Source organism: Notamacropus eugenii, chromosome 1 (assembly GCF_028372415.1).
Source record: "Notamacropus eugenii isolate mMacEug1 chromosome 1, mMacEug1.pri_v2, whole genome shotgun sequence".
Taxonomy (NCBI): Eukaryota; Metazoa; Chordata; class Mammalia; order Diprotodontia; family Macropodidae; genus Notamacropus; species Notamacropus eugenii.
This window is the reverse complement of record NC_092872.1, coordinates 140,487,838-140,500,359: the sequence shown is the minus strand read 5'-3', so window position 1 is coordinate 140,500,359 and position 12,522 is coordinate 140,487,838. Positions and strand designations below refer to the sequence as shown.

The window sequence follows — 12,522 nt, the reverse complement described above, 5'->3', positions numbered from 1 at the left end:
TATGTCTGAAAGAGGTTACATTGAAGTCCCCAACTATTATTGCTGTCCATTTTCTTTGTGACCCTTGCTTCAAATATTTAGATGTTATGTCATCTGATGCACTTATGTTTAACACTGATATTAATTCATTGTTTATGGTGCTACCCCTGAATTCCCATGGCACCTACTAGAACCTCATTTTCCTTTATTGTTTCTCCATTAAGATATAAGGTTGTATGTGGTTGCCATGCCTTTGTATCAGCCAGAAAGGGGCTATAGGCTCTATAGACCTTGACAATTTGTCTCCAAAGTGCTTTACGTACTTTCCTCTAGCCACTGATTTTGATTCTGGCTTCTCTGCAACAATTTCCATGTTTCTATATTTCTCCTGCCCTTGGTCTGATTTTTTTCTTGTCCATTCTGTTTATAATTGTTTTACCCTTGTACCTGATCATTTGGTTTTGATGTTTAAGTTTTATCCCTGCTTGCCATGTAATAAACTTATCTGTTTTCTCTAGCAGTTCATAGAGACTGCTGGATAGCATTAACCATTAACCCTTTGCTTCCTACAACCCTTCAAACTGGTTCCAACAATATTTCATGATTCCTTATGACCTATTCACTGGGCATAGTCAATGATCTGTACCTAAAGTTTAGAGAACAGTTAATGATGTAGGTGACTAACTGCATATACAAAAAACAAAAATTAAGAATTATCCTAGAAGCCATGTTAACAATCAAAAGGAATGGATATCAAACATAATTCCTGCTTTATGCTAAGATTTAAGCAACCTTGATAATCACAGACTATCTACCATGCTAAATACATCCTCTCCATCAATCTGATATACATTTTTAATTAAAAATGATTTCACCATCTGTCCAAATGCTGCAGGGGGCAACTTTAATTGATTGTTTCAATTTTTCTGCATGATGAATAAATAGGACTAAAGCTCACAACTCTGGAGCCAAATTAAGATTTGCCAGATTAATAAACAGAGAATTTTTTTATAAAAAGAATTCAACTATTTTAGATCTCAAAAACTTGCATTTAAAACATATAAATGGATGATGAGAAGACGATGTATGCTAATTCACTTTTAAGGTTATAGTCTTACAAGCAAAAAATTCTAAGGATCTTATGGGTCTATATGTAATAATGGTATAGTTTTTAATGATTTCTTTAAAACCACATCTGCCTTAGGTGATCTCAAAACACAAATATTTAAATTTATTTCAGGTTAGAGAAACTGTCAAGAGCAAGATCTTTCCAATGAAGTGCCAGTTGAAATCTTCTCTAGACCCTTAAGAAGATCTTACATTTTGAGATTACCACTTGTGAAACAAAATCACAAATTCAAAAAAACAAAAACCTACTTGAAATTGGAATAACTGTGAAAATGAAATGGTATTCTTCACCAGGACTGATCCATGTAAAATGATCTGGATATGCTGGTCAGGGACGTCACTTTCAAACACGTTACCTCATCTGTAAAATGAGGAGGTTGGGCTATATGATCTGTAAGGTCTTTCTTCAGCTGTAATATCTTATATTCCTCTACGTAACTCATTCCCCTATAGGGGCATTCACCTTGTGAATTTATGTATGTATGTATGGAAACCTTATAAAATTGGCTGGGAGTCTCTCCTCCATTGGATCTTATCCAGTTTCATCAGTAGGAACAAGACAAAGAAATTTTTAGCCATTATGGATGTGAACTAATAGAGAGTGTTTGGAGGATGAACAAGGCTAGAAGTATATCACTGTGATAGCCTAGAGAATCTGGCTATCTTTCTTGCCTTGCCAAAGTGAAATGCTACTTCTTATGAAGTAGATGCAAAGTTACAGTTCTAAGACATAATCCTTTTCACCAACCGTGAAGTGACATCTCCCCTGTGGTCATGTGCAAGCTAGAATCCAGATTTAAGGAGTAGAAAAGAGCAAATCTTAGTTTGTCCATGTGTGACAGATATGGTCAAAAATCAAAGCAAGAGGACATTTATTAACTGTTTCCTGCAGAAGTCTATGGAGCACCTAAATGTGAGTGGCCCTGCTATTTTTGCTTTGTTTTATAAACAGATGAGTTATAGCACTCAATTAAACATTAAGTAACTACTATGTTCCAGGCACTATGCTAAACACCCTCCTCAAGGCACATGATTGCCGAGTCCATTACTGGATTTTATTTAGGGAAAAGCTCTGCGTAGCAAGCTAAGCATATTTCATAGTTTTGTTTTGTTATTATTATGATGATTAATTTATCATTAGAACAGGGAAAGAGAGAAGCTAAGTATGTGTACATATGAATATTTGTCTATTATAATCATGTGTAAGTATATACTAGTAAATGTTTATACCTGGCTCTCCAGAAGGAGAAAAAAAACCCACCAAAAGACACTGCTTAAAGTTTAGCTTGTGTCATTAATGTTTTCTCCATCATTTTCTTAAGTCTAGAAATCAATGCAACAATAAATCAAGCCTTTATTCAGAAAGTCTGCTGATTTCCTAGGTGTAAATATTCACATTGAAAATTTAACAATCAGCTTTCAAGAGCCAGTATAAGGTAACGTCCACATATTTTGTTGTATGTACATATATGTGCATATGTATGTGTACATATATGCATGCATTGTGGTTATTCGTGCATGTATGTGCATGTGCATACATACATGTGTGTTTATATGCACCTGTATGTTAACCAGGCCTATAATTCCATCAGCGTGAAGAACTCATGGTGAGGACTTGCCATATTTGTCTATACCAATACCTTTTCTGCATGGGGAATTCAGACATTAAGTGCCTTTCCTAGAGTCAATCAGTTTATGTCAGAGGCAGGACTCGAACCCATATCTTCTTACAGCCAGGGCCACTTCTCTATCCACTATGTCACCATGACTTTTGCATACAAGACATTTATGGGAGGTAGGTGGTGATATGAAGGATGCAGGGGAAAATGTGTCTTGATGAAACCACATTTAACCCCTTATTTGGGCAATATACCGGTATTGGAAATTAGAGCACTGATTTGGACTTTCCCATAATCTAGATTGCTAACAACTCCTGGCCCTGATATAGGTTGCAAAATTGGTTGTGTTATGATCATGGTGGTATAGGTCTAATATATGAAGAATTATTTTTCAGACTACCTAGCTAATTGTCAGGGACACGTCCAGGAAGTAGGCACGTTTGGCTGGAGATACCACATTCAAACCTCAGTTCCCTTTTTCCAAATTCGGCCCTCTTCTCACTATTCCTCACTACCTTTTTAATTTGAGTAAGTGCTTCCAAATGAGGAAAGACTGTGTATAATTTCAATAGCTCTAATCTGACTTGTTAAAATTAACTACTGACTCTGAAAAATGGGAAGTGTACAAAAGTAAACCTGATTCTATAGTTAGATACACTTTCCCTTATCCCTATCAAATATGCTGTCCCTAAATTTAGGGTACTTGGTCACTTCCCCCAATGTTTCCATTAATTCTACTTAAACAATCAGTTCATCCTTGTGGATCAGAATTAGGGCCAGAATAGTATTTCCTCATCACTTCCTTCACCTTTTGAAGGATGTAATTATCACCAATTACATGGTGGATATAAGCAGGTGTATCCTATTACCAAAAATAACTTGAATAAAGATTTCATAGACGATATCAATAAGCATACATATGACATCTGTATCAAAGAGTAAGGAAGAACAACCCCAGTGTTGCAGTAGAAAAGATCTTGGAAGGCTGCCAATATACTGGGCGGACACTCTATGGAGGTTTCATGGAGCTGAGAAAGAGCATTGACTCTAATGTCAGAGGACTTTGATTCAAATCCTGTCCCTGACATTTACTACTGTGTCCTTGAGCAAATCATTTAACATGCCACATCCTCAGCCTCCTCATTTGTAGAGTGAAGGTTAAATTACTGGGTCTCTGAGGTCCCTTTTTGTTTAATGATCTATGATGGACAAGAATCACAAGGAGTGAGAAGGTATGGAAGAAGTTATCTACATTAATAGATAAGAGGAGAGAAAAAGCTGTTTTCTTAAAGGCCAGATATTTAAATCTCAAAGTGTCCATAGGGAATATGATATATACTCTATAATATCTCCAGCTAGTTCTGGATAACTATATACACAGTACTTATATGTATATGATTTTAAGTGAAAGTGAGTAGTTAAAAGAACCTCGGGCAAAATTTTTGGATCATTAATGACAGTATCACTTCTAAATATGGTTGAAATGAATATTTGCCCATTTGTCTATTACTTGGATTGACCCAAATCATTTGAAATTTCCATTACAAACTATCACAAAACTGACTGAAGCAGCTTGTATTTCCCTTATGGTTTTATTTTGAAAAGGTACAAGATCCAAGGAGGAAATAAGCATTTACATCATACCTGTGCTGTGCCGGGCATTGTGCTGTTTCTTTTACAAATATCTCATTCAATCCTCACAACAACTCTATGAGGTAGATGCTGTCATTATTCCTATTTTACAGTAGAGGAAACTGAGGCAGACAGAGATTAGGTGACTTGCCCAGGGTCACACAGTTAGTAAGAAGTATGTGAGGTTAGATTTGAACTCAGGTCTTTCTAGCTCTCTGCACTACTCAGCTCCCCTAGAAAGCTTCACAAAAAGTAAGCCCAGAAGCAGAGAAAGACTTATCACAGAATATAATTCCATTTCACCTGGACTGCTGGAGAACAGTAGTAAAACTACACTATGAACTTAATTTATTAGAAATCTAGATTTAAAAAAATGACAAACTGAAGCTGAGGTATTTGTTAAATTTATAAGATAATAATGAGAGAAATGCAAATCAAAACCATGCTGAGGCTTCCCCTCTCACTCAACAGACCGTCAAAGATAACACAAGATGAGAATGGTTAATGTTGGAAGGCTCATGGAAGGACAAGGAACTCTGATGAAGGCATTAATGGCAGAAGGGTAAACTGGCATATGCCTTTCTGGATAGGTATGCCCAGAGAAAGTTGCTGATAAAAGCAAGGTCCAATATACACCAACATATTTACAGCAGTACTTTATTTTGACATCAAAGAAGTAATACACTGTAAAAATAAAATGAACCAGAAACTGAATTGGGAAAGACTATTTTTGACCTTGTAAACTCCATTTGGAAAAACATTATCTCTCAACAATTATTTCTTTTCAAAGGCAACATCATAAGAGATGGCAAGCATTTTCAAGATAATAAAAACTGTCTATAACTTCCAGCGTTAAGCCTTTTGGAAGACAACAAATACTATCTTAGAATAGAAAACACAAATTATCTGTTTAAGAGTTGAGAAGCTCTCAAACATTTTGGTGCTAAAAATCTGGTCAAAGAAGCTTGGCTATTGGAGCTTAACAGCTATTAAAAACCTAAGTTTTAAGTACTGTTATCAAAGGATTGAAGATTGAGAGCACTCCTCTATGACCTAATTTGACCTTGATCTTTGAAGTCAACCTAGTGAGTCTGAATGTGGCTACTGGCTGACTCTGATAATCATTGATTCTTAGCGGAGAATTAGCTATGGAATGCTTATCCTACTTTCTATAATACAAATTCAAGAAATATGGTTTAGGGTTTTATGTTATTTTAAAGAATGTCATATCAGTGAACTACTGCAGGGGTAGGGAACCTGTGGCCTCAAGGTCACATGTGGCTCGCTAGGTCCTCAAGAATGGCTCTTTGATCCAGTTTAGATTCAGTCAAAGGGCTGCACTTGAAGACCTAGAGAGATATATGTGGGCTGGAGGCCACAGGTTCCCCATCCCTGAATTAGTTAACCTGTAATCGGCTTGGGCTTGAACCTGGTTTTGTTATTTACTAAGTGTACTTTTGGGCAAGTTCTTTAAGCTCCCTGGGCCTCAGTTCCCTTATTTGTAAAATGAGCAGTTTAGACTAGATGGTTTTGGAGGTTACTTTTGGTTCTAATAATATTTTACTCGAAGTGACTGAAATACCATTAAGTTCCTTCTTGCCAAGTCCAGTAAGCCTTTTTTCTTTCTTCATCTTTTCAACCTCTCCCCTACCACAGACACTTCTGATCATCCATTCCTTGAAGCTCTTTCTTCCCCTGGCTTCCAAGACATTACATTTTTCTGGTTTTTCTATGTTTCTCATACTTCCTTGTCTGACTTGCTGCCTTTTCTCATTTCTCCTACCTCCTACCTGTAAGAATCGTAACAAGTTCAGTCCTTGGTCAGCTATACTCTCTAATCATTAAAGAACTCATCCATTATCACAACATGTGGGTTTGATTTCAGTAACAGCCCTTCTAACTCTACTACCGTACAGCCCAAATTTCTCCATCTTGTGCATAAGATATCCTGCAAAGGTTTACAGAAATTCAGATCTGTAAATCAGGTCTACAGTATTTCACTGTAGACCTATAGTTTAGTAACCCTGTCAAAAAGGATATGATGTAAGACTGTTCTTAGTAAAGTATGTTAGTCCTTTGTGATTACCATTTCCTTTTCTAAGTGTTTATAAACCATTTCTTTAATAATCTATTCTGGAATTCAATTCAATTAAATAAGCATTTATTAAGTGCCTATTATTTGCAAAGTAGATACAAAGACAAAAACTAAACAGTTTCTCAAGGAGTTTACATTATACTGAGGGAAATTTTTCTGGGGATGAATGTCAAGTAGATCAAAATATAATTTGCAGGAATCATCAATTTCCTCATCTGTAAAATGGGAAAAGTGAGTTAAAATGGAAGGTCCTTTCCAGTTCTCTATCTATAATCCTATCATTTGAGTCCTCTTTAAAAAATCAGTATACATACCTCTCTCTATTCCTATAGCATTTCTCCTATTTTCTAGGTTTTCTTTAATAAACTCACTGAGTGTTTTCAGAGGATTATTACTCTGGCAACTCAGGGGGACAAATTAGATAAATGCTTCCTAGCTTATGGCAGAGCATTATGGCGAAGTCTCTCATGCTGTTGTAGCTTGGGGACTGGCCTCCCAATCTCCCCAGATACTCTCTTTCTCCCTAGTCTGCAGCTGGCTTACTCTTTCTGCCTACACTCACTTTGACAGCTAATACCACTCGACTTTCAGGGTGCTAGGGGTAATGCTTGTGGGGGTAACACTTAGCCACTATAGTTCCTGAACTCCCATCGGTGTGCTTCTATTTATACAAACCATTCAAACGACATCACTAACTCTTAAACATGAAAATTTACTTAAGAAGACAAAACAATAATATTTCTAACATAAAATCTGCCCAACAGACTGTTAAAGCAGGAATAATTTCTACCTCTAAACCTAGATCACACTTATCCTGTAAATGTCCATGAGCAAGACTGGACACACACTTACAGAAACCTAGACAAGTAGGGAAGCCCACATGCCCTGGACATGGGGTTTAATATTCTGGACTGTAGGCCTGTATGCCATTGGTCTCTAGTAACGAATAGACACATCACACATCACCTACTCTTGTTCTAAGACTTTTCACTCTCCCACTGAACAAAGCCAAGTCTCTGCTACCTTCCAGTCACGAAGGCAATGTTAAACTCTTTTAGTAAGTCAGTCACATTACACTTTTTTCAGTTTAACAGAAGCCCTAAGCCTGGAGTTGTCAGCTCTCAGGTTTGTTCCCTTGTCTGCATGCTGAAAACAGTTTTAAAAAATTTCAGTGACTACCTGGAAAACTGCAAAGCTCCTTCAGCCCTTCCACGCAGGAATTTCTTATTCAAAAGACAAAGGTCAGTAGAGAGCAAACTAGTCAAGTCCTTTTAGGGTTTCCCTTTATTCAAGTTGTAGATAATGCTAAAGGGAAAAAAGCACTAGCAGCTCTAGAGCTGGAGGATTCTGATTCCTTTAATAAGCTTCCTGCAACTATGGGCCCTTCCTCCAATCAAACAGCTTTCTACATCCAATCACCTCCCTATCATGCTGCCTACACTTCAACCCCTCCATAGATTTAGACTCTGCCCTGTGTCCTCTAGCTCTGATTGGCTGTCTTTCATTTTCCATCTCCACACTCCGGATATCTCCCTACCTTTTCAGTACCTCTTTTTGTAATGACTTCCTTCATTAGAACGGGAGCTCTGAGAGTATGGACTGTCTTAACTGCTTGCCTACTGTCTAGTTAACATTCAAAAAAGACCTGTACTCTCTGTGGCTGCTAGGTGGTGCAGTCGATATAGAAAGCCAGGCCTGGAGTCAGTGGAAGAGATTATGTGCATAAGACACAATAGTAAATGACTATAGTCATTTACTGTTTGATAAACTCAAAGACTCCAAATTCTGAGATAAGAACTCACTATTGGAGAAAAACTGTTGAGAAAACTGGAAAATACTATGGCAGAAACTAGGTATAGACCAGGCCTGCACAACACATGGCTGGAGGACCACTTTGGTGGGCTTGGTATAAACCAGTATCTGCAAAATATACCCAAGATAAGGTCAAAATGGGTACATGAGTTGGGCACAAACTGGAATACCATAAGCAAATTAGGAGAGCAAGGAATAATTTACTTGTCAGATGGATGGAGAAGGGAAGAACTTAAGACCAAACAAACGATAGAGAGCATTATGAAATACAAAATGGATCATTTTGATTACATCAAATTAAAAAGTTTTTGCACAAACAAAATCAGTGGAAGCTGGGAAACAATTTTTACAGCAAGTGTTTCTGATAAATGCCTCATTTCTAAGATATATTAAGAACCAAGTCAAATTTATAAGAATATGAGTCATTCCCCAGCTGATAAATGGTTAAAGGATATGAACAGGCAGTTTTCAGATGAAGAAATTAAAGCTATCTATAGTTATATGAAAAATGCTCTAAATTGCTATTGATTAGAGAAGTGCAAATTAAAACAACTCTATGACACTACCTCATCCTTATCAGATTGGCCAATATGACAGAAAAAGGAAATGATAAATGTTGGAAAAGCTGTGGAAAAATTGGGATTTTTGGTGGAGTTGTGAAATGATCCAACCATTCTGGAGAACAATTTGGAATTATGCCCAAAAGGCAATCAAACAATGCATACTCTTTAATTCAGCAATACCACCACTAGGTCTGTATCCCAAAGAGATCATTAAAAGGGTTAAAGGACTTACATGTACAAAAATATTCATAGCAGCAATTTTTGTGTTGGCTAAGAATTAGAAATTGAGGGAACGCCCATCAACTGGGAAATGGCTAAACAAGATACAGTACACTAATGTAATGGAATACTACTGTGCTATAAGAAATGATGAGCAGGTGGATTTCAGAAAAACCTCAAAAAACTTACATGAACTGATGCTGAGCAAAGTGAGCAAAACCAAGAGAACATTGTACACAGTAACTGCAACACTGTGCGATGGTCAGCTATGATAGACTTAGCTCTTTTTAGCAATGCAAGGATCCTAAAACAATTCCAAAACACTTGATGGAAAATGCTATCCACATCCAGAGAAAGAACTATGGAGTCTAAATGCAAATGGAAGCACGCATGCTATTTTCACTTTCTTTTTGGGTGTTTTTTCCTTTTGTTTTGTTTCTTCTTTCACACGTCAAATGTGGAAATATGTCTAACATGTATAACCTGTATCAGATGGCTTGCTGTCTTGGGAAGGGAGAAAAGTACAAGAGAAAAACTTGGAATTCAAAATCTTAAAAAATGAATGTTGAAAACTATCTTTATGTGTACTTGGGAAAAAATACTATTTTTTCTTATAAAAAGACCTGGTTTTTGTTGTTGTTCAACTGTGTTTGACTCTCTGTGACCTCTTTTGAGGCAAAGATATTTTTCGTCGAAGACATTTTTTCTTTGGCAAAGATATTAGCTTGGTTTGCTATTTCCTTCTCCAGCTCATTTTACAGATAAGGAAACTGAGGCATACAGGGTGAAGTAATTTGCCCACAGTCACGCAGTGACTATATGTCTGAGTCCAGATCTGAACTCAGAAAAGATGAGTCTGACTGCAGGCCTGACACTCTATCCATTTCAACAACTATCCCTGAGATCATGCCATGTGACAATTCCTGAAAGGAAGTGGCAAGGTCTAGCCTAGAGGGAGAACAAAGACTTGAATCTCTACCTTCATGGATATCATAGGCCATCAAGTGTAAGGATTAGATTTGTCCTCCTGCGCCTCTGAGGGCGGAATTAGGTACAGTAAGAAGTTGCAAAGAGGCCAATTAGGCTTAAAGGAAGGAAGAACTTCTAATAATTAGAGCTGCTGGAGAGGGGGGTTGTGGCTTCCCCAACACCTAGATGACTGCAGGGTGGCTACGTCCTAGAACACATCTGTTCACACTGGCTGGACTAGATGACCTATGAATTTTCTTCCAAACCTAAGATTCTGTGAATTGCCTGGGTGATCTACCTTGGGGGCACGATTAGATTAAGTGACCAACTCGTAAGAGTTTCTTCAGGCTCTTACCTCATTGATCTCACTCATCTTCCTCAGCCATGTTAGTTTTCATTTTCAGTCCCAAGATAGGAAAGGTGGATGCAAAACTGGACTAAGTTTCTTTTTCACTCTGGGTTCCGTGAACATCTGCCCCTTCCATTTCCACTTGTGTGTTCGTCCTTCCTTGCTGACCATGCCATCAGAGAAATGATGACAGGACTGGCACTGGACTTGGTTTTGAGTGAGGTCTCCAGCCTCCCTTCTCCTCCAGAGCCATCTGAATCCAGTGACCAGATACTCCTCAGGATGACTGGAGATGACCCAGGAGGAGGCAGCTGGGGTTAAGTGACTTGCCCAAGGTCACCCAGCTAGTGAGTGTCAAGCATCTGAGGGGAGATTTGAACTCAGGTCCTCCTGACTGCTGCTCTACCCACTGCACCGCCTGGCTGCCCCTCCATTCCACTTGCCTCCCCCACCAAAGCACGAGGGATTACTATTCCTGGGGAGGTTGACTCGGGGCCGGGGCCTTCATCCCTCCAGCCTGGCCAGGGCAGAACCGCCCCAACTCCTGGCTAGCTTTCCAAGCCTCCGGAACCTTGCCCCGCTCCCCCGCCCCCCCCCCCCCGTTTGTCCTTCATTCCCAGCGTCTCGCTCCTGCCCCCACAGACCACCCCGGGGTCTCTCCCTCAGCCCCCGCCCCTCCCCCATCCCAACCTTCCTCTCCCCCGGGGCCGGCCCACGTCGGGCGTCCCCCGGACATCCCCCGCCCTGCTGGGCCTGTCTCGTGGGGCCCAGCGCGTGGCCCTGTAGCTGCCCGTCGTGCACGTGGTTCTCGTGTTCGGTTTTCCTCGTGAGCGTTCCCACAGGCTGATGGCTCCATTTATGGTCCTGGGGACCGCCCAAGTTGGGGCACGCGCCCTTTCAGGGCGCCCCTCCTTCCCAGTCGCCGTCGCACCCCCGGGGGCGCTGGTCTGACCCGGCAACATCTCCCCGAGGGCCTGGCTCTCCCCCCTTGACGTCAGAGGCGCCCACGGCGAGGCCTCGGACAGCGCGCCCCCAGCTGTGGGGCTCAGGGCTGCCAGGCCTGCAGGCCGCTCGTGGGGCGCTCCCAAGGCCGGCCGGGGCGTCTCCTCGGCTCCCCTCTACCTCGCTGGCGGAGGCAGCGAGCCCCGAGAGGGGACGTGGGGGAGGGGGTGGCGGGAAAGGGCCGGAAGAACTCTCGCGAGAAGGAACGGTCGCCTTGGTAACCACGACGCGTCCCGGGAAGATGGAGCGCTGGGAGCCCGACGGGCCGCGGGGCGCTGCTGCCGCCTCGGACTCCTGGGTACCCTGGGATGGGGGTAGGGGGCAGGGGTGACTGGGGGCGGGGGGTCCCGCGGCATCGCGTCTGAAGTGGGCCTGTCTTGTTTCAGAGGTGGGACCCCGCCGGGAGCTCGAAGCAGCTGAGAGACTTTCGGAGCAAGGAGGGGGAGTATCTGTAAGAAGCGCGCGGCGGGGCGGGGGGCCGGGGCGGGGGGCCGCGGCGCTCTGGGGCGGCCGCTGGTTCCCCTTCTTTAGCTTCCCGTCTTCCTCTCCTCTCCACCCGCCCGCCCTCGCTCGGCCGTCTCTTTCTTTCACAGTGGAGAACTTTAGTCCATGAACATTTATGAAGCGCTTTCTGTATACCAGGCTCTGAGAAAAGCGAGGAGCTCAGAGCCTGAGTGGGTGGGGTGGGGTCGGGGGACCGTAAGCGAATAGCCTCGTACCAGCACGATACAGAATAAATAGGGGAGCGTCTCCGAGGGAAGGGACTTTGTGTACAAAGGGAGGCTTTAGCGAGGCCAGGAGGGGGATGAGGAGAGAGAGCCTTCCAGGCTGGGACTGAGGGCGGGAGCGGGAAGAGGCAGGAGCCCGGGTCACCGACCCCCCACTGTGCGCGCGCGCGCGTGCGTGTGTGTGTGTGTGTGTGTGTGTGTGTGGGGAAGGTCACTGATCCCCCGCTGTGCGTGTGTGTGGGGAGGTCACTGACCCCCCACTGTGCGCGTGTGTGTGGGGAGGTCACTGATCCCCCGCTGTGCGTGTGTGTGTGGGGGGAGGTCACTGACCCCCCACTGTGCGTGTGTGTGTGGGGGGGAGGTCACTGACCCCCCACTGTGTGTGTGGGGGGAGGTCACTGACCCCCCACTGTGCGTGTATATATGT

General features: G+C 42.0%; 1 protein-coding gene across 2 annotated transcripts in view; it reads left to right on the top strand.

The window, feature by feature from the left end:
• The first annotated feature begins 11,451 nt into the window (after positions 1 to 11,451).
• TEX9 (testis expressed 9) overlaps positions 11,452 to 12,522 on the top strand; it is a 54,295-nt gene continuing 53,224 nt past the window's right edge. The window contains exons 1-2 of one of the 2 annotated variants that reach the window (XM_072615810.1): positions 11,452 to 11,665; positions 11,754 to 11,818. In XM_072615810.1, coding sequence (XP_072471911.1) covers positions 11,609 to 11,665; positions 11,754 to 11,818 — 122 coding nt within the window. In that variant the 5' untranslated portion in view covers positions 11,452 to 11,608. The remainder of the gene's footprint in view (positions 11,666 to 11,753; positions 11,819 to 12,522) is intronic. The other variant, XM_072615818.1, reaches the window with a different exon arrangement.